This window comes from Trachinotus anak, unplaced genomic scaffold (genome assembly GCF_046630095.1).
Source record: "Trachinotus anak isolate AG129_WGS33_773 ecotype Australia unplaced genomic scaffold, CSIRO_AGI_Tana_v1 ptg000011l, whole genome shotgun sequence".
Taxonomy (NCBI): domain Eukaryota; kingdom Metazoa; phylum Chordata; class Actinopteri; order Carangiformes; family Carangidae; genus Trachinotus; species Trachinotus anak.
Genome location: NW_027273862.1, coordinates 7,037,100 through 7,063,120, shown reverse-complemented (window position 1 = coordinate 7,063,120; position 26,021 = coordinate 7,037,100). Strand labels below are relative to the sequence as shown.

The window sequence follows — 26,021 nt, the reverse complement described above, 5'->3', positions numbered from 1 at the left end:
AGACGGTATCAGCCCTGACAGCTGGCAGCCGAGGCGCCGTTCACACTGGGCCGTGAACAAAACCAGCATTATCCACTGCCCCGGGAACAACAGGAAAAGGCATGTATCGCAAACTAATAAATACATTCACAGCAGCGGCCTGCCATATCACACAATGGTCTAATGAAATGCCTGCTTGATGCCTTTGTTTGGGTACAAGGAGTGTTTATGCTTTTATCTGTACAGGGTGCACCTCATCCATCCAGCAGGCAGAGGAGAGTCATTTCTGAGGTTTTGTACCAAGTGGTGCATCTGATATAATCTGGTATGTGTATGTATATGTGTATGTGTATGTGTATATATATGTATCTTATGCACACATATGTGTGTATATACATTAACATTTATGACTTTATTATAGAGTATAATGTTAATGAACATGGCTGCCTGCATAGTCATGTTCCACTTTATGGAAAACATAAAACATAATCTGTGAGGGAACCCTACTTTGAGAATAATGAGTGGCTTTATGACTGGTCCGGTACTTGCCATTTGATCCAAACATGATTATTTGCCTCAGATAACTTCAGTCCCTTTTAACACATCTGCTCAATCTGACCATTGTTGTTTAGTTTGTGAGAGGCAATTTTGAGGCAGATTATGAAAGGGAAGTAGGATATAGTTCACTTGGGATAATCTAACCCTCACAGTGATTTTGTAGTCATTACAGGGGCTGATAGTATGTAGTTCACAAAAGAGCACAATATTTAGTGTATGTCTATGGCCAGTCTCTGTGTTTGTTGTCCTCATAATGGTACATACTGTATCTTGTTTAACTGGAATTGGTATTCCTTTGCACCTTTATTGTGGAAATTACATACAGTATGTACTGAATGTTAACTCATGGGTCATGGGGTTAATAGCAGTAAGGATGTTAAAGTGGCAGAGGTGAAATGACAGACCCTTTGGCAATTTGGTTACAGATCCACTTTCCTACTGCTCCCTGTGCAAGACTGTCCTCCTGTACAAAAGGTAGCCCCATAGGTCGTCTGTGCAAGTAGCTTATTGTGACCCATAGTTACATTTTATTGTTGGGTGACCTCTAGCAGTCGTAGTAATTATGAGGAAGGAGGAGGTCAGGTGACATAGTATATAGAGAGGATTGGGGTGGATGGAAGGGTCGACAAAGCAGAGGACTTTAACACAAGAGACTGCTGTTCGGTTTCTGAGTGAAACCAAAAATCAACCTTAACTGCATGTTTATTATTGTAACCATGATGACACATCTTAAATAAGTACTTTATAACCCAATTTTAACCCAAACAATTCCAACCTTATCCTAAACAAGTAGGTTTTCTGCCAAAACCTAATTATACCTTAATCTTGTATCTATTACGTTTTAAATAGTTATTATTGATACAAAGGTTCGTACACCTGCCACTGACACACACCTATGGGTTGTACCCAAGGATAGGGACAAGCAACCCATATGATTGCTTACATTGGAGGACTTGTTGCCCTGTGCTGTATAAACTTGCCGAGTACAGGGGAAACAGCAGATACACACACATGGTTTATAAGAGGTATGGGAATTTTCTCTTCACATAAGTGACCACTTTACACCACTCAGTTTGTCTGGAAAAAATGCGCAAGTACCTTGTACATACATGTTTTTCAGTGGACAGCAAGAACATGCCAATAAAGCACATATTTATCATTATTTTAAACCTGCAATAACTGATTTTTCTCAACTTAGAGGCAACAGAAACAAGTTGTGGTTGCTTAATAACATATCCAGTAGTTAAAAATTAACATTAGCATTCATTTGGTGTTATGTTTTGGCAAAGCCATCAGACTCTCTTTTAGCTTTGTTTTTGGTCTCTACCAGCTCCTGGGGTAAACAGCTATCTCTACAGCTGCTAAATCCTCATTATGTTCACCAACACTATGAGACCAGTGAGAGTGAACTACAACAATGAAGTTGAGGGCCACACAGCTAAACAATGCATTGAAATTCACTGTAAAGCTCCATGAAACCTCATGACTAGCGTGATCTATCTGTGACCTGCTAGCATGCAAGTGTAGCACATGGCTAAATTTTCAGGAAATTGTCCCAAAAAGCTACAACATCATCTATAGATGCACTTACAGTCTGTCAGTGTCACTTGTGGCTGGCAATATTAAATCACAAAATAGGTTGTCAGACACTTCCTAGCATTGTAGCACTGTAAAATGAAGACAAACTGACTTTTGTACATCGCAGCTTTCAAAAAATGGTCGTTGCTGTTGCCAGTGCAGAATGCAAACTCAGCAGTTTCAAATTCATACACATGAATTCTTGAAAAACAGAGGTTGTTGCAACAGAAAATTTCTGTGTGGTCAAAAGTGTGGACATGGTATGACTCTTCCACTCTTTAACAAGCAGTCTCACACGCGCACACACACACGTGCACACACACACACACAAAGACATACATCCATATTTAAAGCAGACAGCAGCTTGCGTCTCCATCCAGAGAGCACCTGTAAATAATGCAGTGTTAAAGGTGGCAGCCAGGAGGGAATTAGAGAGCGACCAGGTGGATGAACACCCCCACCTCCACTCTCTTCACCCACCCATACACCAACCCCACCATGACACACTGCCATGCCAAGTCTCACTCTCAGCCTCGCCATCCGTAGTCTTAACACCACAGGTGCTGAGCTCCAGCATGGCAGGCCCAGGGGGGCCGCCGGCCTTTCCTCTCACCATACTCAAAGCAGTGATGGGCAATAAAAACACTTCACACCTTAAGTGAAAGATACGACTTTAAATATTTTACACACATTCTGCATATGCAATTTATCCACACCTGGCTCTTAGGAGCAACAACATCTGGTCGCAGTTGCTTTAGAGGCAATTAATTCTTCATCCAAGCAGCCAGGGTCCTTTCTGAAAATGTGGGAGAAGGACTAATGTGTTACTTAGATGAGTACAAATGTTAAGATTTCAATGGAGTTCAGTAGCATCAAAGTAATGCAGAAGGGAGAGCCAGTCATGGTTGCTTCAACATTAATCTTACACCAAAGACACCAAAAAGTGTTAGAATTGCTATAAAAATCAATTTTAAATTGATTTGTCTATATTTTAAGGATAAAATGAATTTGGTTTCATTTAAAAAACAATGGAATTTCTTTAAAAGCTCTTTTAGAACCAATAAAACCTTGACAACTGCACACACTCATGTGAAAAAGCGTGTGACAACAATGACAAGAGACAGAAATGTTAATTTTGTGTCCTGACAGCATTCAAGCTAGAGGCATTTGTGTCCCTTTACTGATGAATCTAATTGATAGATAGGCTAAATGCATGCAATTCTAGAGGGGCACGTGTACATGCAAAAACAATCTGAGTAAGGATGAAAAATAACTGTCTGCTCAGGCCACAAGAAAAAACTAAAACAAAGATTTTAATATAGCTTAAAGTGACTGAGTAAGTGCTGAGTTAAAACATTTGGCTATAAACATTATCTTGATTACACTACTTTGACTTCATCAGAAACTGACCTTTGAAGATACTAAATAAAACTGGTTATCATGATGGAGTTAAAACAACACCTAAGTGGTATATTGAGTTAGGACTGATTGGCTTGAAACCATTCAAGCTCAAGCTCTTTTTCATCTTTAGTGCCGGAAATCACTGCTTTCCTGTTGTCTGAATGGCCTTAAACATTTACCTTCCTCAAGCAGTGATAGGACTCCTTTGTTTATTGCTGTCTTTTCCCATGGGAATGAAAGTAGATTTGGAGTTCAATGCTAAGTGAGAACTGGCCCACATTCCCATGTACTGTATTACAACAGGAGGACACAATATTACCTAATGAGATTGTGTTTACTATGACCATACTGCCACCAAGGCCTGTGTCCATGACATGGATGTGAGAACCACAGCAATGAAATCTTGGCAAGGTCATAAAAGAACAAAACAACCCTCTGTCAATGAGAAAGAACAGGAAAGTCAGATGTTTCTAAATCAGCACCAAAATAAGAGTTTCTGTTTTGAGAGAATTTTACAGTTTAAGGTCAGCGGGGGAAAAAAATAGCACTTGTTGCGGTGCATGGAAAGTATTGAAACTTTCCACAAAATAGGGTAAGTCATAATGTACTTCCTGTCTGCTGTCTGTTTGGGTTTGGCTGCTGTTTTGGTGAATAGAGAGTTGAAGCCCAGAGCAGGTGAGGTTAAACTACTGTAATCCTGTTACCAGTTAGTTTGTGTGGAGGGTGGGGTTAAGGTGTTAGATGGACAATGGTTGCACTGGCTGTTTATCATAAACACAGCCTAGCCCAGAGAGGTCCATCTGCTTTGATTTTATTTAGTGATTCCCCCCAGGGGCCCTGAGCTGGAGCGAGAATAACAATACTTGAGCCCATCTGTTCCTGTAGAACCAGCCCCAGCTAAATTACCACGCGCTACGAGCGGCTGGCATATGCTGTGGCATAAAGCTACAAGAGGGCATTGTGTGCCAGCTGTTCTGTTGACAAATACTTATCTGGCACTTCTGAAGTCAGCTTGCTAAGCTGGTTTCAAGTTTGACTAAAAACTAAAAGGGGTAAGGTGGAATAGGGTTCCTGTGGGGGAGATGCATGTATAATACATGCTGATTTATTCCAGGGTGTCGGTTTGTCAGGGGCTGTTTGGGGAATTGGGTCACTGGATGTAGACTTAATCTGATCATATAGGGCAGATCGAAGACTAAAGCCAACCAAGTGGTCAAAACAGTAGGATTAATCTTTCTCATCCCACTGTAAATATAACAAGCTGTGATCATATTGTTGTTATATGTTTACAAGTCGGTGGATGATCACTGTTTCAGAGTCCTAAATTGGGCATGATCATAGTAATCCTATCAGTACAGAACCAGATCTCTCTAGAGGGGGATAATACACACTACAAACACTGAAAAATACACCAAAGGCCAGGTTTGACAAGGATTTACTGCTACAGCCTCCAAAACCTCACTATGTTATAATAATGGGATTCTCCAGCAGCCATTGATGTCAGTGTATTGTGGCCATATTCAGAAAGTGTTATTTTACAGAAACACTTAGTAGTCGTCAGTTTCTCTGTTTGTTTCTTGCAGGTTTTGAGGAAGGTTTAAACTCCTGTTTTCACATAGAACTCCCTTTTTTAATCAGAATACAGAAAAAAAACCACTTGAATAAAACATGTACCTGTAACATACTGTAGCAACTTGAAGGGGGATGGGTCAACTAATCTCAGTAGAAATTTCTTACTATTCAATAGGGAACACTGTTCTAGGAGGTCTTTTTTGTTGTTTTTTTCCAGTCTGTTTTAGTAAACAGTCCTGTAAAGCTCTTCTCATGACTACAACTCACTACTTTAGGACACACACAACAAAAACAGACACAACACAAAAACTCTACATGCAAATGCATTTGAAAAATATCCATAACCAGCTATTTGTATTGTCTAAAATATGTAGCTAAATACTTCAATCTCTCAAGTGCCAAACAATATTCATTCATTCAATATTAAAGTGTTCTAGCAATCCTTAAAATTAGCCATTTTTATTTTGATATCCAACATGGAAATGTGTTTTATATCTATTTAAACGTACTAATTATCCGTTGTGTACTACAGTTCAAGACAGAAAATGTAATCCTGTTTACTCATATTTAATACCTTCTCTCCGTGGTGGCTTTCCACTGCCATTGGTGTTACTGTATCATGTAAGTGAAACAACTGTTGAAAAAAGTGTGTCAGTATCTTTGAACTCGCTGAAAAGTCCCTAATTTACTCACCACATGCTGTTTACCCTTCAAAATGGGCTTTATTTTGTTAACATGTACAGGAATATCACTGACATTAATTTTCCACCCATTACATATGTCTGTACTGTACAGATGCAACAGAAAAATAAAAACAAGAAAAAAAACAACTCAAAATCCCATCCTCTGCTCTGAGACTTCTTTCACAGAAAACAAGGCTCCAGTCAGTGACAAGCTTCAGCAGTGCAGAAAAGGAAAGTCCTCTGTCAGAATCCCTGGGACGGTGGAAACGAACACGCAGCAAAATGGAAGTTGTCATCTGGAACCTAATTTATAAAACACCCTTACACACTTGTTTTATTCTCACAACTAAATCCATGATTAAGTTGTGACTTAGGAAAAATATATATAATGCTGTTGCCAACATCCGCAGTTGATTGATTTTATCCAATTCTGTGGGATATATGGACAAAAAATCCCAACAACTACTTCATATCTCGATCCATGGTAATGATTGGTGTACATTAAGTATTCTATAAAACTGGAATACAATGGAATCACGGATCAAGTTTTTTTAATTTATTTGTTTTTCTTTAAATACATATATATGGTGCCCCAAGGTTACCAGCCTTGTGCCTCTTCATTTCCTTCCTTTGTCAGCTCTACACTGGTCAACATGTCACTATTAACATTCAGTAGTTGCTTTGAGACAGCGTAAACTACAAAAACTCACTTCAATATACAGTGAAAGAGGACAAGGAGTACCCAAACCTTACAGTATCATCAACCCTGTGTCATTTTCTGAAAAAGGGATGACATATGAGTTTGTAATATGATTAGAATATAATAAATAACATTTGATCACAATTCTTTAGTTATCTGGTGCATGGCTGGAAACATGGCATGTTGCATCTTCATGAAAGGCAGCGAGAGTCAATACTTGCTCCTCTTCACCCACAGGAAATCAGACCCGCCATGACTGGCAGGTAAAGGCTTCGTAAACATAAAATATAATTTAGATTTAGTCATCAATACAATGAGTCAGAGATGTAAAACAATGCATGTGAAATTTTTCACATCACAAACTCTTACTTTAAAAACAGCCAGGCTCTTCCAGTATTTCACCTCATTGACCCTATGAATGCATGGAGTGCTCCAGCAACCAGCTTTACAACAGGAGCCATTGTACAAGTCTCCCTTCATGCATTTATCTGGCATCTACTCTGCATTAGCAATGCAGACCATTCTTTACAGCTACAGAGGAGAAGCAAATTTGTATTCTGTAACAGAAAACTCTGATGTCTCCCGACCAACAAATTAGCACTCAGTGTGCCTTCCAATAGGAGAGAAAAATAAAGAGCAAAACCTAAATGTTTCCTGATAAGTCCACTTGGGGATAGAACAAAAGTGCAGCATTGGTTGAGCAAGTATGCAGTAAAACATGAGGCTTTTACAATGGCTACATCTGTTTCTGCAAAACATATACTGACATTTACACAGCGTGATGGGGAAATATGCAAACTGGTTCACAAAGAGCAGAATACTCTGGTCTTAATGCAACTACACAGTAGGTTGACATCTATACTGTTGATGTTACTACCTGGAGAAATCTATGCTACTAAGAGATTTTACACAAGTTTTAGAACAGTACACACAAGTTGGATGAGGATTTGCGCACTGAATTTCATTCCTTAACATGGCGTTAATGGAAAGCTCCCGTCTTTTACAGTGATTAAGAATAGCAGGACTCCTTTTCTTAAGGTAAATGAGGTGGCCAAGGTTCTCCCACAAACTCATCTTGTACTTTTTTGCATGTTTTCTCAGTCACAACGTCGCAATCATGCCCGTAAGAGCATGCCCATGCCCATGCCCCTCCCGGAAGGGGCCTCATAAGGCCTACCTTTGCTTCATCATCCACCACCAATGTTCAGCTGTGAGACACAGGGAAGCTACATAGGACTACATGAAGAACACAACACTTGAACTAATGCACAGTGCAAATAGGCTTCTCCTCCTTTCTTCCATCTCTCCAACCTCCAGAGATGGGCAGGCATAGAGGAGAGCTGGGGTGGAGAGGGTTAACTCCAGACAGCACCCCTGCTGGCAGGCAGCCTTTCTTCTTTTAGTCTATTTTTTATTTTTATGTCTTTCTGGGAATCTCCTGCCCTGGGGGAGGGGAAGGTGGTGTGGCTGAGGGACAGAAATGAAGGGGTGGGGGTTTGGGGAGAGGATTCTACTTGTACAGGCTCATAGTCGGGCTCTGGTACATGCACATGTAGGCGTCACACAGCAGGCGTCGGGCCTGGCCCTGGATACTCTTGGGGTCCAGAGCGTGCAGCTCCTCTGGGGTCATTTTCAGGTAAACCTCCACCTCTGGACAGGGAGACACCTGAGGGATGTTGAAACCATTCTGTCCTCCTGCAGAGCCACAGGAACAGTCATTAAAAATAACATAATTTGTAGCAGCAAAGCCAAGGGTCATGACAAATTCTTGTTTAGAACATTGGAGAACCAGGATTTAATGCATCGAGTCATATCACAGTGTTGAAGATGTTACCAATAAAAAATATGTACACCAAGTTGATCGTCAAATACTAAACACTATACACTATAGTATATATAAACACAACAGTATTTTTCTTTCCACCAGTCATTGTATTGTTTTATGTAATTATGCACCTACATGTTTTTGCCATATTTAAATATAACAGTAATTAAAGCTGAAACCATTGGTAGTCACTCAACAAAAAAATAATGTTTTTTAACAATAACTTTGACAATTGAGTACTTAAGCAATTTTAAGCAAAACACAATCTTGTTACAACTTCCAATTGCTGTTTTTCCTTGCTTTACAGAATATAATTGTATTAAAATACTTATTTTCATAATTTTCTGAGATTTCACTGATCAAATAATGAATGTGTTGAAAAATGTATGAAATGTATAAAATCCGCAGATGAATTTATAATGAGAACAATTTTGAAAGAGATGCTGTAGCTATTTGTTTTAAAGTTTGGTTTAAAAACGGTAATTTAGTATGGATGTGTTCTGTGCGGTGATTAATGACTCTATTGGATTTCTGAGGCCCTGTCAGTGTCACAACATACTGCTAAATTCCTTTACATGTTTTGCAGTTATAATTTCCCATACATACCCTGGATAACAAATTAATTTCAAGGATCAGTTTGAAGTTATAACAAACACAGCATCAAAAGTCCATGACACCCACCATCACGATCTGCCATACTGTCGAAGAAGAGCCAGGCGGAATCGGCGCTGCCGTACTTGACGAAGGCCACGTAGTGGCTGGTTTCAATGCACAGCACAGCAAACAGCTCCATCCTCTGACGGGGAAAACTGCTCTGCCGCCCCATACCTTCTTGCAGCTCCTTGGGGACAGACAGTTTGCCGTGCCGATGGGCTTTCCTCCTCGGGTGTAGGTGGACCTAAATCAGTACAAGCAGACGCACCATCACACACACTCTTTGTTACTGTGGCTTATTAGGGCTAAACAAAACATGCTGTACATATTTCATATAACACATAGATTGAAAATGACAGTGAATAAAAGCTTTGAAGTACATGCCAAACAGGCAAAGCAGATATTAATGAAATACTACTTCAGCAAACGCAACAACTATTTGCAAGTAGAGAAATGATCGGACCATGTGTTACAATGTACTGTTGATACCACTATTCTGCAACAGAACTTCTGCATTGAGACAGCACAATTCCTTTGGATTTGGCGCCACCAAATGGATCATCCTGACACAGCCTTTCAACTCGTTTTTGTTCAACTCGTGTTGCAATAATGCCCTCTGTTGTTTACCTGTGTATTGCACTTTTCACAGAACTGTTTAATCTTGCCAGCGGTGATATCCCCATCCTCATAACAGTCTCGACACTCGTACAGAGCCAGGCCTCCGCAGATTCGACATTCTCTTGGAGCTGAGTAATAGACACATACTTTTATTAATGCTGACACACAAGTGTAGTTCTTTCAAAAGTTGAGAGCAGATTTGAAAGCAAGAAAAAAGAAAGGGTTCCTTCATCTCAGCTGAGTTGCAGTGACAACTCAGCGAAATTTCATTAACGAATGCCGCACAGCTTTGAATCACCATCGATTGGCAAGAACACACCACACTTACACACTGGAGACAAAAAATATTAGCTACAACTCACTGTCCTCAAGAAGGTCTGTGATGTCTAACTCTAGTGAGGGGAAAATCTTGTTGAACATCTTAAAGTCCTTGCCAAAACGGGGCATCTGGATAATAAGGCAGGAGGGAGCCTGGGGGGGGGTAGGAAAACAGACAAAGAGAAAACTGTAGTCACCAACAAAGCAGCGTGGACATATCAGTTAAGCTCTGTGCACACAGAAACTAAAACCTGAGGCCAAGGGGGTGCCAGAACAGAAGAACAGAATGTTCACAATGTACTTGATATTCATCCCATCACAAGTCACAATAGAGTTAAATCTTTAAAAGTAAGTAAAGACAACAGCAAATCTTGATTCTTTGAAAATGTCTTATTTTATCAAGTGTGATTAAAGGTAAAGAAATGAAGATTTGAAGTCTAAGTTGTTTCACGCTTGAGACACAAGACTGCATTCTGCGATTAATGTTTTACTTTTCTTGTTTGAATTAGAAGTCTGATCAGCAGTGGAAGCTTCTTTGATATAGGAAGTGTCATATTTGGGTTTGTTTTTGGCCTACATGACACAGTCCCCTTCCCTCTGGATCACAGCTCACAGCTCTTTGCTCTCAAAATAAGCATTCAAACAGCCAAAGACTTTTTCAAAGTTTAATTAATTTAGATTATGAAAAGGTACCAACATTAATAGCCCTATATGCCATAATAAAAACTACAAATGTAGTTCAGGTTTTACCACTTTTATTTCAATAACAAATAATTAACACAAGGGGGAGCCTTGGAGATGCTAAGAGCATCTCATCCAAAGACACTACAAGCATTTCCAAAGGATGTATTGTCAAATAAATTCAGGGATGTACAACTTAATCTTTTCTTTGACAGTTGAAGCTTTAGATGCCAAAGTCATGGCAATAGTATTTAAGATCAACATGAAAATGGGATTACAGCAGCATAAGATATGAGATGCTGTGGGAATCTATGAGCTGGGAATGACTGTGCCAAACCAGAAAGAATGAATCTTTTAGGTAAGTCTGACAAATCAAGCCACAGCTCCATATTACCAGACTTTTGATTTTACTCTGGTTAACCTGGTGAATAAAACAGAATGAAATTCACCTCTGCAAACTTTAGGTCACTGTTGATGAAAGACCACTCCAGGAGCTGCTGGATAGTGGGGACTCCAACCTTGTCCTTCTTGTCCATGAAGATCTGGTAAAAGTAACAGTCCTGGACCTTCTGTCCTGCTGACCTGGAGAATAAAGTCTACTCATTTATCTAAGCTTTATTCACATCTTCAGTTCTCAAAGGACAAACATTAACAGAATATCAAATTAACTTTCTGTAGAACTTAGACATTTTAGGTTGCCTTGACAATCAATACCGGCTTATTAAATTAAGAAATTCATATTTAGTTTTTCCTTTAAAAGTAGAACACGTGGCACCTTAACTTGACTTTTAACATCTTGAAATATGTTGAACTAATTTTCTGTAGCAGCTGCATCCTCTCTCTGCATCCTGTCTCTAGAGAAAGATATTTATCAGGTGCTGACAGATTTTCATGGCTGACCAATTTCATCACTGCCTTTAAAGCGAAGCAAGGAACCAGAATAAACCTTTTGTTTCCTGTCAGTGACATATGAGTCAACATATGCTACAGTACATGACATGGCTTTACAACTTTGTGAGTGTGTAACTGCTTGGCTTTAGTATGAAAGTGTGAGCAAGGATTTTGTTAAGTTTAAGATCACTATAGAATAACTATGCATAATCCTATAAAACAGTAGATAGGGATGATGACATCTGGCTCTCTGAGACATAAACTCTTCTCATCTGAACTGCAGAACCTTATACAGGACTATTGAGTGAGTTTTCATTACATGACCAAAAGAACTCCTACAGTTAAATCATTTTGCCCACACTGTCCGCTATTCAATCTCAATTGTAAGCTTTGCAGCAAAAGTGAAACTTTATGTGACTGTGTAAATCTAAATATTACGCATTTAGACACAGTCGGTTCTATATCTGTGGTTTAGCAGTGGTGTATTTGAAACTATATTTGCAGAGTCTGCTAAGCAGTGACAATCAAAGACATGTCATTCATACAGTATGCTTTGTGTGTGAAGAGTAATGACTGCATCATTAAACTCATTTCAGGCATATCTGTTTTGTAAAACCAGCAACTAAAACATTACTAAAAACAATTTAATAAAGTGTTTCAGCATTAACACTACATAAGTGCCTTTGGGCACTAGACATAACCAAAGAGGTTTTGGATTCTTTGAAAAGACATCTGTTGCTTACCTTAGTTTGAGAAGCGGATCCACCCTCAGTATGTGATGGAAAAGGATATTGAGGAACTCCTCAGGATCTGCAGTACAAGATGTGATTAAGATTTAAGACACTTGAAAGTAACATGCTTGTGCATGCTACCATACAGTGTAGACACTGTAAAAACTGTACAGTTGATAGCATGAATGTGTATGCTATGTTATTCTCCCACCTTTTTCTTCTGAGGTAAACCCAGAGGCAGCTTCTACTTTCTCCAGGATCCTCCTTAGCTTCATCACTTTTGTGGCACATACATACCCATGTCTGGAGGACAGAGACAGAGCAAGTTACAAGCTAGCTAAATAGTATAGTAATATGGCATAGTGACATTAGCTGTGCTGGTACAATGTGCATCACATGTACATTCAGGGTTTGATGAAGCAAGTAATACCAGCAATATTCCTGATTCAAAATCACTCTTTACTTCTGTTTATCTGAGTTTAAATAATGTGTGAGCTCTTATTTAAAGATCCTGTAAAAACTTTAGCATTCAACTTCAGAACAGAGGCTTTTAGTTTCCTGAAAAAAAAAAAATCAACAACATGCCTAAAACAGGTGATGGTAATATTCATAATCTGTATGTGTGCTGTAATGTAAGTGTCAATGTCAAAAACCTGCAGCAGAGTGAGTATACAATAAACCACTGCGACTTACATGCGCAGGGGGTTGACTATCTCTGTGCGTAACAGCTCTTGGGTCTCTCTGTAATACTCTACATCAGTCTTTGATCGTGGTCTCAGCAGAACCGTGTCCAGTACAGAACTGAAGGAGAAAAGACTGCAGAGCAGAATATACAACAGAGGCATTAAAATTAATGTATCTTTTATCTGATTTACATATGATAATTGATGATTATTATTAGGATCATTTGGCCGAGAGTCACTTACACTATTAAAACCCAGATGTTATCAAAAACTATTAATTTTGTAAATTTTAATGTGATGAATGTTCAATTGCATTTGCATTTACTGTTTAACTAATTAAAAAATACTTTCTATGGGAAACCCATTTTATAGGAATTGTAGCATTTAAAACTAGAATTCAAATCAATTCAAAACTCGAAACTGGTCAAAGCATATTTAAAGTGATCTCCTGTAGTTTGGGTTGACTGCTTCGTTCAAAGGCCCTTTGGCATTGTTGGCAGAAACATCAGATGTGCCACTATCATCCAGCCAGCTCACAGCTGGAATACACCCTCCTGTCAGAGCCAGTGGTCAGAGTTAAAATAGTTGGCTAATAAGCCCATGCCTCTAGGCAAACACAGCACTGCTGGCTGAGGAAGCACCATGTAGTCAATCCATACAACTAGTATTTACTCTTAGACTGAAAGAGTACTGACCAGAAGAGAGTTGAATCAAGGTAGCAAGAGTTGTAGTGGCCCTGGATGCCTTTCTTTTTCCCCACCATGATATCAAGACCATCGTTCTCTGTGCGGGGAGGCGTGTTCTCGTGGACTACCTCACTCAGGTAACCCCCAAATGCTGCATAAACACACAAAGTACAAGTTTAAACATAAAGCATTTGGAAGCAATAGTTAATTTGGTGTCTTTAATAATCTGTAAACCTCCTACTGACTCACCAATGGAGTTGCATCTCTCTATGGGATTGGAGGAGTGGTGCAGTGATGGGAAGCGGGAGTCAGGTCTGCAGCACTTAAGCTTCACAAACAGGGCTTTTTTGGGTGGGCAGGTAAAGTACCGCGTACCTTTGAAGGTGCCATCAGTGCAACCAGGACACTCTTCTTCCTGGAAGAGAAGGTCAAGTTCAGGTCATCCAACTACTGTCATGTATGACATGTGAATACACTATTAAAGCATTGGCTTTCATTCATTCTGCCATACGCAGTATTCAGAACTGCCTGATCAGGTATCACGTCTTTTATAATCAACTTTTTTTATCAATTTTGTCAAGAGTGATCAGCTCTTTAGTGACAAATATTTTAGATATTGAACTTTACTCACACCTTTTACTAACAGCAACACTGTGTTGCAAAGAAAAGTTCAACAATTTGGGAAATATGCAGATTATTTTTTTCCGAGTTTCAATTACTTCCTCAAGTCACTGTGCCAAGAAATAATCAGGCACAAACCCCCCGTGCTGAATCCACAATTTGTCATTTGTGTTATACAGTTTTTGTACAGATTAAACTAACAGGATAGCATCTTTTAATTAGTGAGTGTTAAAGGTCTGATTTTGTCACCTTAAGAGAGAGGCAGGCGTTTCCCCTTGTTTCCAGTCTTTATGCTAAGCTAAACTCAGCAGCGGTTTATACTGAAAAGGCAGATATGAGAGTGGTACAGACCTTTTCATCTAACTCTAAGAAAGAAAACAAATTGTCTCTTTATTTGTGATTTTTTTACCCACTTAGTGATACAGAAATCTAAATCTAACTTTGAAGTTTACATTGCTGTGTTGTCTCACCAGCTCGAGCCCAGCCAGAGGCTCCAGTAGGCCATGATGCAGACCCACCCAGCGAATGACACCACACAAAGGGGGATTCTCCTTCACCTCCACCAGAGAGCCCACCTCCAGGCCTGGCTGTCCATGAGGAGGCGTCGGTGGTCGCGGCGAGGGAGGCGCAGCAGGCGAAGGAGGCTCTGGCTGCTCTCCCATCACTGACTGGACGGAGAGGGAGAGAGGCCCATGACTCATGCTATCAATGGGCCCAGTCTTGCGGTTCAGACTGAAGGGCAGAGAGTGGAACTTGTTGTCACTGGACAACGAGGAAGAGGGCGCGGCTCTGGAGGGCGGGGGGGATTGGTTGAAGTCAGGGGGTGTGTCAGTAAGTGACTTGGCGGGGTCCTCCCCAACTGCAGGAGAGAGACCAGAAATCAAAGTTAATGTCAATTTTACAGTACAAAACACATCATGTTGTGTAGGTTGTGTTTACCAATGTGGAGATGGGAGGAGGAAGGAACCTGCACACTCGCAACTTGCAAATTCAAATAATGAGACACCACAACTCCCATATGTAAAGAGTTTTGACATATGGGAGTTTTTGGTTTTTTTGGGGTTTTTTTGGGTGAAGCTCAGCATCTTAGGGTATTTTCACACTTGAGCCAACTAGATATTTTCTTGTAAATATCAGGGTATATGCCCCTTATCAATGAATGGCATGTCCAAAATGTCTTATAAGTCATATTTTCCAGCATTAATGCTGGTCAATGGTTCAGAGAAACACTGTTTTTTTTACACTTCTCAATTGGCACATTTGGGCTTCTATTTGGCAGTAGAAACATTTTCTTCTTGTTAACTACAAAAAGACATTGTGACATTATATAGAAGTATAAAAAATATTTACTATAGCCACAGTTGGAGAGAATTTGCAGTCTGCAGTTAAAGCACAATATCAACTTTATATTTAAGTGAGAAGAAAATACATCCAGGTTATTAGTAATAGAGTTTAGTGTTGAGTGTGTAGTGCTGAATTACTGATCAGCACTATACTGGTCCACTATAGTTGATCCTCAGCTTGGAAAGATTCCTATGTGTAAAAACTATTGATCATAGACCCCCTGAATTCCTGAAGGAACACGTTTTCTCCTGGATTCAAGTTTCTGGCCTAAACATGAAAACACCCTTAGCTGAGAAGTGATGCCTGACACACAGACTGGGAAATATTTCATGACTCAGATTATTACTCTGATTGTTCCATTTAAAGCCATAACTATGTGTTTGTGGAGGAAGAGTGTCACCCTTTTTAAGAATTCATGTTTGTGCACCAGAACAGTTGAGTCAGTACATCGATACAAAACAACCTCATCAGCGTTATGTAATATTCCATATGTGTAGTTGTGCTCTGACTCAATAGTCATGACAGACAAATGTATACCAAAACACCATAACCATAAAGGAAAAATAAGTTAAAACATAGAAAGTGGCCCTGGGGAACAAAACAGTTATTACACATTCACAGGATGAGTAAGCAGTTGTGAAAACAGCACTTCAGCCATTCATGACTGATGTCTGCTAATTTCTGCAATTCAAACAATATGTGAGAGTACATGCATTAGTATTGAAATACTATTGCAGGCATGTTAGGGTACATAACCACCTTTTCTTGTGTACCTTTTTTTTGCTTTTTGTTTTTTTTTCCTGGATGTTTTGGGATGTCCCAAGGCTCAGTATTTATCCATGATTAGAACATGAAGCTTATCCTCAATGTGACCATAAACAGAGAGCTGAACATCTGGAGTTCTAAATACATGTAAACACACTCGGTCATAATCTGCCTCTAAACTGCAAATATTTGACTTTTAAAAAGTTCATCAAATTCTTCACAACTGACATGTATTAATGATGACATGAGTACAATCTCATAAACAAAAAATAAATAAATAAATAACAAACTTGTGTCCCCACACTGACGGAAATACAAAACAAACAACACAATGTGCTGACTGAATCAGTCAGTCCTGACACAAGAAATAAAGGCTTTTACTAATGCTTTGGCCTGCAAATAGTATTACACAGAATTTATTTATTGATTCTTTCACTCCATCTGCAACCAAAACAGGTCAACAGCCAGTTAATGAGTCATTTGCAGCACTGAGCATCATTGAAAGCCTTATGCAACACCAATTACTCCATGCAGGTGGGATATGACACTGAAATGGTGATGGAAGAGTGGAGTGGAGAGGTCTTTATAGCAAGCTACTGCAACAAACTACTGACTGCTTTTTCTTTCTCTGCAACCCATGTTTGGGGCCAATATTTACTTAAAGCTTGTTGTAACTTCTTGTTGCTACCAGAATCTTTTAACAATTGATTAATGCAGAATGAACACACCCAAATATATTGCATACATTGTAGGGAACTCAAACTCTCCCACCTGTCTGGAAAAAAAAATCCAAAAGAAGGCAGATAACTTTTCATAACTGATTTAAGGTTTCTTCTAATCTGAAGCATTTTAGTCATACAGAAAAAATACAGTTGAAGTTTAATATAATATATATATATATATATATATATATAATCCTTAATGGGAGGAAGTTAAACAAGGTCAAGAACCCACTACATTACTTTTTTTAATTTTTAAAAACTGCCATAAGGATAAAAAATGTGATGATGTTCCCATGTGTTTTTAGCAGGTGGGAGACACAGGTTCCAATACATGACTGTAGCAATTATTATTCTAATGCTACTTTTGGAGGATACCTCTTTCTAGAGCAACCCACAGTATCAGAGTGTATCTTTTAGTACAGGTGTGACCCAGAGGGAATGAAACCCCTGATTCTGCCAGTGTTAGTGGATTAAAAATATACAGCACCAATAAAAGTGTCCCTGAGCAAAACCAATTAGTAGGTAGCTTGTTGTGAACAGGAGCTTGCCGATGAGATGGTTGGCATCCCATGAGTACCCATGTTTTACCTTCATCAATGTACCATGTGCTTTTGGATTTGGACTGGGCTGGGGGATCGACAGAGCTGCCATTTAAAGTATAGTAAAATTCAGACTTGCTTCTACTGCCACACTGATGAGCTAATCCTGTAAATAACACAAGTACATGAAAAAAACAGACAGATAAGGAAAACATGTATGTGTCTGCAAGTGTGTGCATTTGTGCCTGGGAGTATGTTTTGTGACAATTTTATCAGAAAAGCAAGTGAGAAATAAAAGAGTAAAAAAAAAAAAACATCAAAATCGTCAATTGATAGCAACTGAAGGCAGTTTTCTCCATAACAGAGCCACAAAAAAAGTAAAGAATCAAGGTGGTTACACATTCCAATCAAGTCAAGTCAAATCATTGCAGCTACAACAGGAATTTCTCTTTTTTTTGTATAAAAATGAGTTAAGCACTCCTTCTGTTATTATTGACTTTTTACATAGGGACATTCCACTAAAAGTGTTTTATTGTGGTTATTCTTTGATTTGCTTGCCTAAAATTGTTCCTGTCCAACCAAGTTCTCTGTAACAAAGAAAACGCTTCTTCTATTAGGAACTGGCAAATGAAAATTTGTGAAAGTTTGATGGCTTTGGAGAATCACAACCAAACAATTTGATGGAATGCCCCTTTAAGAGTTATCATTACACCAAGCTGTGGGTTCATCAGTTAGGTTTGTATCATAACAGCAGTGCAGTACCTTTGCTCTTTGGTTTGCTTTGGCCAGAGGACGACTTGTCACTGCTGGTGCCTCTGGGGGCAAAACTGTGCTTTTGCAGCCTTTGGTCCTGCATGGAATATTCTGTACAGCCCAAAAATACATCCACATTAGAGGCACAACATCTCTATCTGCCTACCTTAAACTACCATGCACTGAATGTTTTCCACAGCCCACTTGCAAAGTATACAAATTTACACTGACCCTCTACCATTTTCCTTTATGGTTATTAATTTGTCATTACAACATTGTTACAAAAACAAATGCCAAAAAAATGATCATATTTTGCAAAAGAAATCTAAGTATCCAAGTGTGATAAAATATGTTTACAGACCCAAAAAGTAGTCTCAAGAAGCTTCAGTTTCCTTAGCTAAAGAAAGATGCTTCAATGTATGACACTGTAGCTAAAGTTATCTGCCATGTGGAATGGTTTGTTGTGTTACAACCTCTGAAGTAATGACCCAGCCTACAACATTTAAAAACAACAACACACTGTGCATTGCTTGAAGACGGAAACAGGCTAAAGATATTGTGTTTAACTGCAAGTCAGTAAACATGTACATATCCCTTTGCACACAGGCTGACAGTCACAAAAGACAGCTTTAACTGTCTAGAATCAAAAGCATGACAAATTAGGAACCAATGAATAACAAATTCTTTTAGTGACTTGGTGACAATATATACTTGGTGTAGCCCTTCTAGAGAGTGCAAAAGAATGGGTTTCAAAGAGAGATGACAAATTTACAAAATTAACAATAGTTTGAGATGCAGCAGTGGCACACATAAACAAACCAATACGCTAATGTGGAGAACAAAGAGCCTGAGTATCTCACTTGACTTTCAAAAACAAGCGAGCCATCAGCACAAAAGGCTCTCTGTTCCTGCTGTGACCAAAACACAAACTCAGAATGCTCAGAAGGAGCTCAGTGCTGGTCCCAGAGATGGACAGCTGAATATTTTCTGCAAACACGAAGGTTTGGTGACATGCACATGGTACAAAAACAGAGACAAATACTTTGTGACTCACCTGGCATTACGTCACAGATGGGGACTAGTCGTGTGTGCTCCAAACTGGCAAAATTACACAGCAACTTCCCATCAAATACACCATCCCAGTCCCCGATAGGATTGTCCTGAAAGAGTTGGAGACGTGAGACCCTTATAGCGCTCAGATGCTCTCCATCTCTGTAAAATTGCTCAACCTGGTGCCACACGTGCTTCTTCCTCTAGTATCTTCTTGCTGATTAATAATGTTTATTGCCTTATCGCTGTATCTGAAAATAGTGTTTAAGCCTGATCCGCTGTATTGTGATGATCCAACCACTGATCTAATCTTCTCCACCTAAACAAGAGGTCTTCTACCTCAAGTTCTACCAACCAAAAACTCTACTTGCTCTGAAAGCACAACCACTATTCTTCTTCTTTAGTTTGGAATCCAGGTTTGTGCTCCAGCAGGATAATCTAAGATAAGCATGAGGCCAGTGCCACTTGCTAAAGAAGGCAGGGCGAGGCTGGATGCAGAATGAGGCAGAGCTGTGGGCTCTCCTCAGCTGCCTGCTGGCCCTTTGCCATGCTGTTGGGTCATACAGCACCAAGTCTTTACCTCACTCCCCGCGTGACTGCCTTGCCTTTGTGTGGGTGGCTCAGATGCACTGAGTGGGTTGCTGCTGCTGCTGCTGTTGGTGCTGCTGCTAACGATCAGCAGTCAAAACGCCTCAGTTATGTGTTTCAATCTCTCTATGACTACAATACAACTCCCGCCTGACAACAGTAGTCATAGATACCAGCTACTGTGATCCCAGGCAACAAGACATGTTCCCTCAACATAGAGAGAAATGATCACAAAAAAGAAAAACAAAAACACAGGCAAGTCATGACAGAAAAGCTGGGATCCACAGAAACTCAGATAATTTGTCTCTGTACATTAAAGTCTGGGACTTTTTGCATGTCACTGCCCTCTACTGAGACAAGGATACATGAAGTGATGTCCAGACAAACAACAACAAAGACTGGGGGTCGTGATTGTGATGTCCTCTCACCTTATTATAAACTTGCTATCTAGCTTAATGTAAATGTAAAAGTGATGGAATTAGACACTAAAGAAGCAGAGATGATGGAGAAAGTTTGCCCTCCTTTAAGACAATTCGGGTTTGAACACACATTACTTGCAGTGTCAGGGATCAGGAGTGAACTGTATCTAAAGTTAAGTTTGACATTTTGGGAAATCAATATATGCTTTATTGTTTCATTTATTGCTTAATTAATTAATTAATACCTTGTGTCTCAATTGTTATATCCTTAAGACAACTGGCCTTGCCGAGCTATTTCTTTGTCAGGAGCAGTTGCCAGGCAACCAATGGAGACTCCAAGAAGCTAGTGATCCCACCTAAGAAAGTGCAGTGCTTAATCTCCCGTAAACTGTATTTTTTTTGTTTTTACACTCCAGATTTTTGTAAATAAACAAACGACATGCAACATGTTGTGCTGTGCTAAGCTTAGATAGCCAGCTGCTGGTAGAAGCTTCATATTTAGCATAAAGCGAATAAGCGAGTTTCACAAAATGCTGAGGTTTGATTTATATTTCTTTATCAATTAACCTGATGATTTTTTCTCAATGGAGTGATTAACTATTAACTACAGAAAATTGTAAAAAATACCCATTTCAATTTTTTAGGGCCCATGGTGATCACACTGATTGTACTGTTGGACCAAATGTTTAAAACCCCTAAAAGGTGTTTGAGTTATGATTTTATCAAACAGAGAAAGCAGCAGATCCTCACATTTGAAACATTTGGATTTTAAATTGATTTCTGTTGATTGACTAATCCACAAACTATTTCAGCATTATGATTGACTACCTGTATCTAGACATACTGTTGTGAATACAATAAAACTACCTATGTAGAAGGAGCCTTACTTACCATGTCAACTCCCACATAGTAGCCCAGGCTCTCATTTCCTGGCAGCAGGTCACAAAAAATGATGGTGCCTCTCTCGGGTCCATCCCTGGTCTGCACCAGGACCCTGGAGTTTATCTCCAGTTGTGGGAAGTCCTGGTCCTCTTCCACTACATTAATGTGGTCCTCCTCCAGTTCCCCCAAAGCTTCATCATCATCATCCTCCCAGAGTTCAAGTTTGTCCAAGGCCACAAACACACCGCATTCATCCTCACAGCGGAAAAGTTGGCGGCCCTGGTAGGAGCCCTCTGTGAAGCCTTGGCCCCGGCCCTCCTCCTGGGAGAAGGAAGCAGAGGAAAGATGATGAGACAAGTGTAAAGAGTGAGACAGAACAGGAGCAAGAGAGATGCTCAAGTTATTGTCATAACAAGGAGGTCAGGTAGCAAGGCTGCTTGCTCAGCATTGCTCAGGGAAAGGAAGTCAACATCATAGACCTGTGAGAGCATATGATCGATTACTGCAGCGGTAATACAACTTGACTTACTGTGATGATAAATACATTCAAAAAATTCAAGCATGGTACAGGATGTTCTCACAACCCTACCATAACATACTGTTTAATTTCTCTCATGCAGGCTTTGAATATTAAAAAGTGCCAAATCACTGTAATTGCTATATTAGCAAAAAGAACACAGTGATCTCTATTTGATGAGGGGCATAAAATTAGATTTTGTCTGAAGCATATATGCAAACTCTGAGGCCTTTATACTGAGCTGCAGCTTGAATACTTGAGCTCCATCAGCCCACTCAAGAAAACTACAGCTGAACTCAGTAGAATAAAAACAACATTGTGCTGCAATAAAGCAATCCTTTGTATTTGGTTACATATTGTACATACGGTACAGAATGAATGGCATGACATGAAATCATGAAATGATCAAATTTAATGTTGAGATTAAAGGAATAGTGAACATAAAAATGAAAACATTGTCATTTCTGTTTACACTGATTTCAGTCAAAACTCTGCAGTTGTGTTTCAGCCTTCACTAAAATAACATTTGCAGACACTACCTTTATAGCTTGAGAAATGGCAGAAAGTGACCATTACATATGCTGTATCTCAGCAGTACTGCTTTGTGCTCTGTACAAACCGATCTGAATGGTCATTACATTAGTTCTAAAATAATCAGCAAGAACTTGTTATTTGTTCACTTTGTTATTTGTTATTTTCAAATGTGCAATTGGTTGTATTTACATTTTTTTCAAACCATACAAGTACAAGCTGACATGGACTGCAGCAAAACCACATACTTCTTTCTGCCTTATTTATTATTAGGAACAACAGTACAAACACTTCATTGCCTTGCAATTGTCATGAGCACTTTCACTAATGAACACCAATGGCTAGTGGAAATGGTTTCTTACTTCTGTTCCTAATAAATAAAGTGCGGAGCCCTAATTGGGTCAGCTGGGGAAAAAAAGAGCCATGTGTAAATCAGTTAATAAATCATTCTTTCAGATTTGTAAACCGAAAGTACTTTACACATGGCTGTTTTTTTTTCTCAGCTGACACAAGGGGGGCTCCACAATAGAGACAGCACGGTTTTAAATGTTACTAAAAGGTCACATAAAATCACCTAGTTTCAGAAAGCTTTCAAGAACCAGTAAATCCTGCTTCTGTTGTTTCAGATTAGACTGAAAGGAACATGCATAAGCCATACAGAAAAAGATGCAATCTGTGTTTTAACATGTTAGTTTTGACAGCTAGTTTGCAATTATCAGACTCATGCCATTAATAACTGTAACGAAACTAAGTATGCATTTACTGTCACAGTGGTGTTTGATTGTAATTTTACTTTTGGATTCACCTCTATAACTATTGTTTTCAGGCAGTGGTTCTAATGGAAGTTGAAACTAGTTTTCTTGTCTCAGTTTTTCTTTGTGTCATGTATTATATGAAAAACCTTAATCAATTTTAAACATCAACAATACTATTCCTAATGTTTAAAGAGGAATTTGTCTCATTTGTACAATGAAAAAATTAAAATAACCCTCCACTGGAGTTAACATTTCTATTATAGCGGAGCTCTCGTGCACAATGAACACAGAGGAAACACAAAATAAGCTCACCAGCAGCTCCACTCCAAACCAGATTCCAGAGAGGGCCCTGTCGGGAAGCAGCGAGCCCTTGAAGCGGACCACACCAGGCAGAGGGTCATCCCCAGAGCGCAACTGGACACGAACCTTGGAACCACAGTCAATATCACAGACGCGTGCTAGCCGTGGCTTGTTGCAAAGCAGGGCATATCTCTCCTCACAGTTGGTAATGGGGAACAGCAGCTCAGCCAGCTTCTCGTCCAGCTCCTGGACGTCCCGCTCGTCCAGGCTCAGCACCACGTTGGTCTGGTCCAGAATGCGGAGACTTTTCTTGCCTTTGCATGGGGGTAGTGTTCGCCCCAGGCTGTTGCGCTCCTGGCATGCCTGGCCAAGACTGCCACGAGGGATCCTCAGTGTCTTCTGGGGAGGCTTCTCCACCGTACACTCCTTCACGACCATGTAGAAGCGCCAGTCCTCCCTGAAGCCCCCACTGGGCTTCTCCTGGCTCCACAGGACAGAGCTCATGGCTGCATGCTAGGCAAGAGGTCCAACGTCAAGGCAAGCTTGACCTGTGGTCTGTGGTAAAGAATAACACACATAACCATCTCTAAAAAAATGAATTCAAGCCAGTTTATGCCAAGACATCAGTAGGTGGGTACCATTAAAACAAGAGCAAGATTGGTTGGCTGAATGCTTGTTACAGTAATCTCCTTTTCTATTTCTCAAAAAAATACCAGTCAAGATAGAGTTAACTGAAATGCTTTAACAGATTAACTAACAAATATACTTAACAAAATACGTAACAATAATAATAATAATAATTACAATAATAATTATTATTATAATAATAGCACATACAGTATATAGCCCAATGTGTGTTGACAGTTGACGCATTGTGTTGGTTTGGAAAACAAAGTATTTCTATACCACAACAGGTAAAACAGAACTAAAAGTGTAAAACAAGTGAAAGTGTCACTCTGTGTGCAGTACTGTACATAAATATTATTTCTATTAGTTCCAATGAATTCCTCGTCTCATTCCTAAGCACAGACTGAGGCCGAGTAACTAGCGCAACATTTGCTTCTTTTGTCTAAAAGCTGACTTATACATAAACAACTGGAAATAGTTTCGTTGATCAGTTGTAAATGGATGGCTGATGAGCCATACTGACATAAGAAACTACTAATCATGATTAAATATTGGGTAAAACAGTTGTAACTACATTAAGGCAAAGAATCTTGAATGATGATAAACAGTGATTTCAGTTAAGATATAGAAAATATGTTCAAATCTGCAAGGTAACTTTATGCATGGACTATGTGATTACTAATCTTTCAACCAAAAGTCTTTCGTCCAGTTTGCTTGTTGTGGTTTGTTGTGTGAAATGTTACAGGCAAATGGTCTAAGCAGTGTATTCCCCCTCTTTACTGCCCAGTCATCTCTGTGCGGTACCCCTGTTATTAGCAGGACCTCGTGTGACATTACTCATATCTACTGATTTGATTAATCTAAAAATAGGCGGTGAGCAGACAGTTAACTTATTCTGAAACACAGCACAGCACTAATGTCAGACGAATGGATTTCCCCTAATGACACCTCAGACATGAAGATCAACCACCCGACACATTTACGAACTAACACCATCCGTCATTGTTTCAAGCATGACAGCAGAGGCTGGTTTACAACATTGACTTGGTTGTTTTCAATAAAATTATGTATCGTCAGCGTCACAGCTAAGACAATATTGTTGAGGCTAAGAAACAGCTGAGAAACAGGTAGAAAATTGAAGGTAATTCCCACCTGACACGGACCAGCGCTTACCTGATATGACATTTATTTAGCGCTGTCTTTGAAGTGACAGCCACAGACCTGATTACAGATTTGTTTATTCCTGTGTCGGTGTCACTGACAGCAACATGGTAACTCGTTTTAATGAACGCTTTCCCTGACAAAACTGAGCAGCAGTTTGTCATCACCAGGCAAGAGCTGTCAGTCAAAGGCCCTTTAAGAGAGGGAAGTAGCTAACATACCGTAGCCTTAAAAAGCAACAAATAGACACTTTCGCTCAGTGTTAATGGCGTGGTCCTCTTACCTTTGATATGAGTCACTTCGGTTAGAGGCTGCAGATGACTGTCATTTCATATGTCCATCCCAATTAGATACAGGCCTCTGAAAACAAGCTGGATGTCTCCCGTTATGCCAGTTAACCTCTGATTAGCTAAATAGCTAGCTAATGCTAGCGTCCTAACCAGCCAAGTATCACGCCAAAGTTAACCCAGCGAGCTGGCCAACAGCAAGCAGGCTGGCAGCGGACTGCCACCCTATAGAGTATGCTGACAGCATTTAGATAAGTCTGTTACCCATAGGAAATACGTGAAATAATACAGTGTATCGCTACAGCTATGAGATATATTATTTACAGGAGACGACCTCACTAAACTTAATGCATGACGTTATTGCTCTCGCAGATAGGCATTGGTCACGAGTTTCATTCTCCAGCGCTGATTGGCTGTTCACTGTGTCTATACAAACGTCCCACTCTGTGGGGGTTTCCCATGGATGACAGAACATGTAGTTAGGTTGGAGTGTAGCATCCAGGGCAGATGATGCTGTCTCTGAGTTATTTACTGTAAAATATTTACTTAAATAAAAGAGGCAACACTAAATTATAAATACCCTCCATAACGGATATAAAATA

At 39.6% G+C, this 26,021-nt stretch overlaps 1 protein-coding gene across 3 annotated transcripts; it reads right to left on the bottom strand.

Moving 5' to 3' along the window:
* Positions 1-5,790: 5,790 nt before the first annotated feature.
* On the bottom strand, positions 5,791-25,783 carry cyld (cylindromatosis (turban tumor syndrome)). Of its 3 annotated transcripts, XM_071488679.1 has the most exons (17): positions 25,416-25,783; positions 23,357-23,899; positions 21,251-21,562; positions 19,357-19,462; positions 18,312-18,413; positions 17,599-17,715; positions 14,650-15,038; positions 13,808-13,973; positions 13,568-13,709; positions 12,883-13,005; positions 12,401-12,492; positions 12,202-12,268; positions 11,017-11,149; positions 9,931-10,039; positions 9,578-9,696; positions 8,978-9,194; positions 5,791-8,166 (listed from the first exon to the last, which is right to left on the bottom strand). In XM_071488679.1, exons 2-17 carry the CDS (start codon positions 23,846-23,848, stop codon positions 7,982-7,984), a joined length of 2,871 nt encoding a protein of 956 aa, XP_071344780.1. In that variant the 5' UTR covers positions 23,849-23,899; positions 25,416-25,783; the 3' UTR covers positions 5,791-7,981. The 3 variants fall into 3 exon arrangements, with proteins under 3 accessions (XP_071344780.1, XP_071344781.1, XP_071344782.1); XM_071488680.1 differs by lacking the exon at positions 17,599-17,715 and having other exon boundaries at positions 25,416-25,782; XM_071488681.1 differs by lacking the exons at positions 17,599-17,715; positions 18,312-18,413 and having other exon boundaries at positions 25,416-25,782.
* Between the last annotated feature and the right edge of the window lie 238 nt (positions 25,784-26,021).

What these genes read in the sequence shown, in the direction of transcription:
- cyld (XM_071488679.1), bottom strand. Translation starts at nt 23,848, where the DNA reads ATGAGCTCTGTCCTGTGGAGCCAGGAGAAGCCCAGTGGGGGCTTCAGG. An exon ending in CACATGGTACATTGATGAAG is followed by an intron (nt 15,039 to 17,598) that starts GTAAAACATGGG and finishes TCTCTCCTGCAG; the next exon opens with TTGGGGAGGACCCCGCCAAG. An exon ending in GTTTACCTCAGAAGAAAAAG is followed by an intron (nt 12,269 to 12,400) that starts GTGGGAGAATAA and finishes CTTGTACTGCAG; the next exon opens with ATCCTGAGGAGTTCCTCAAT.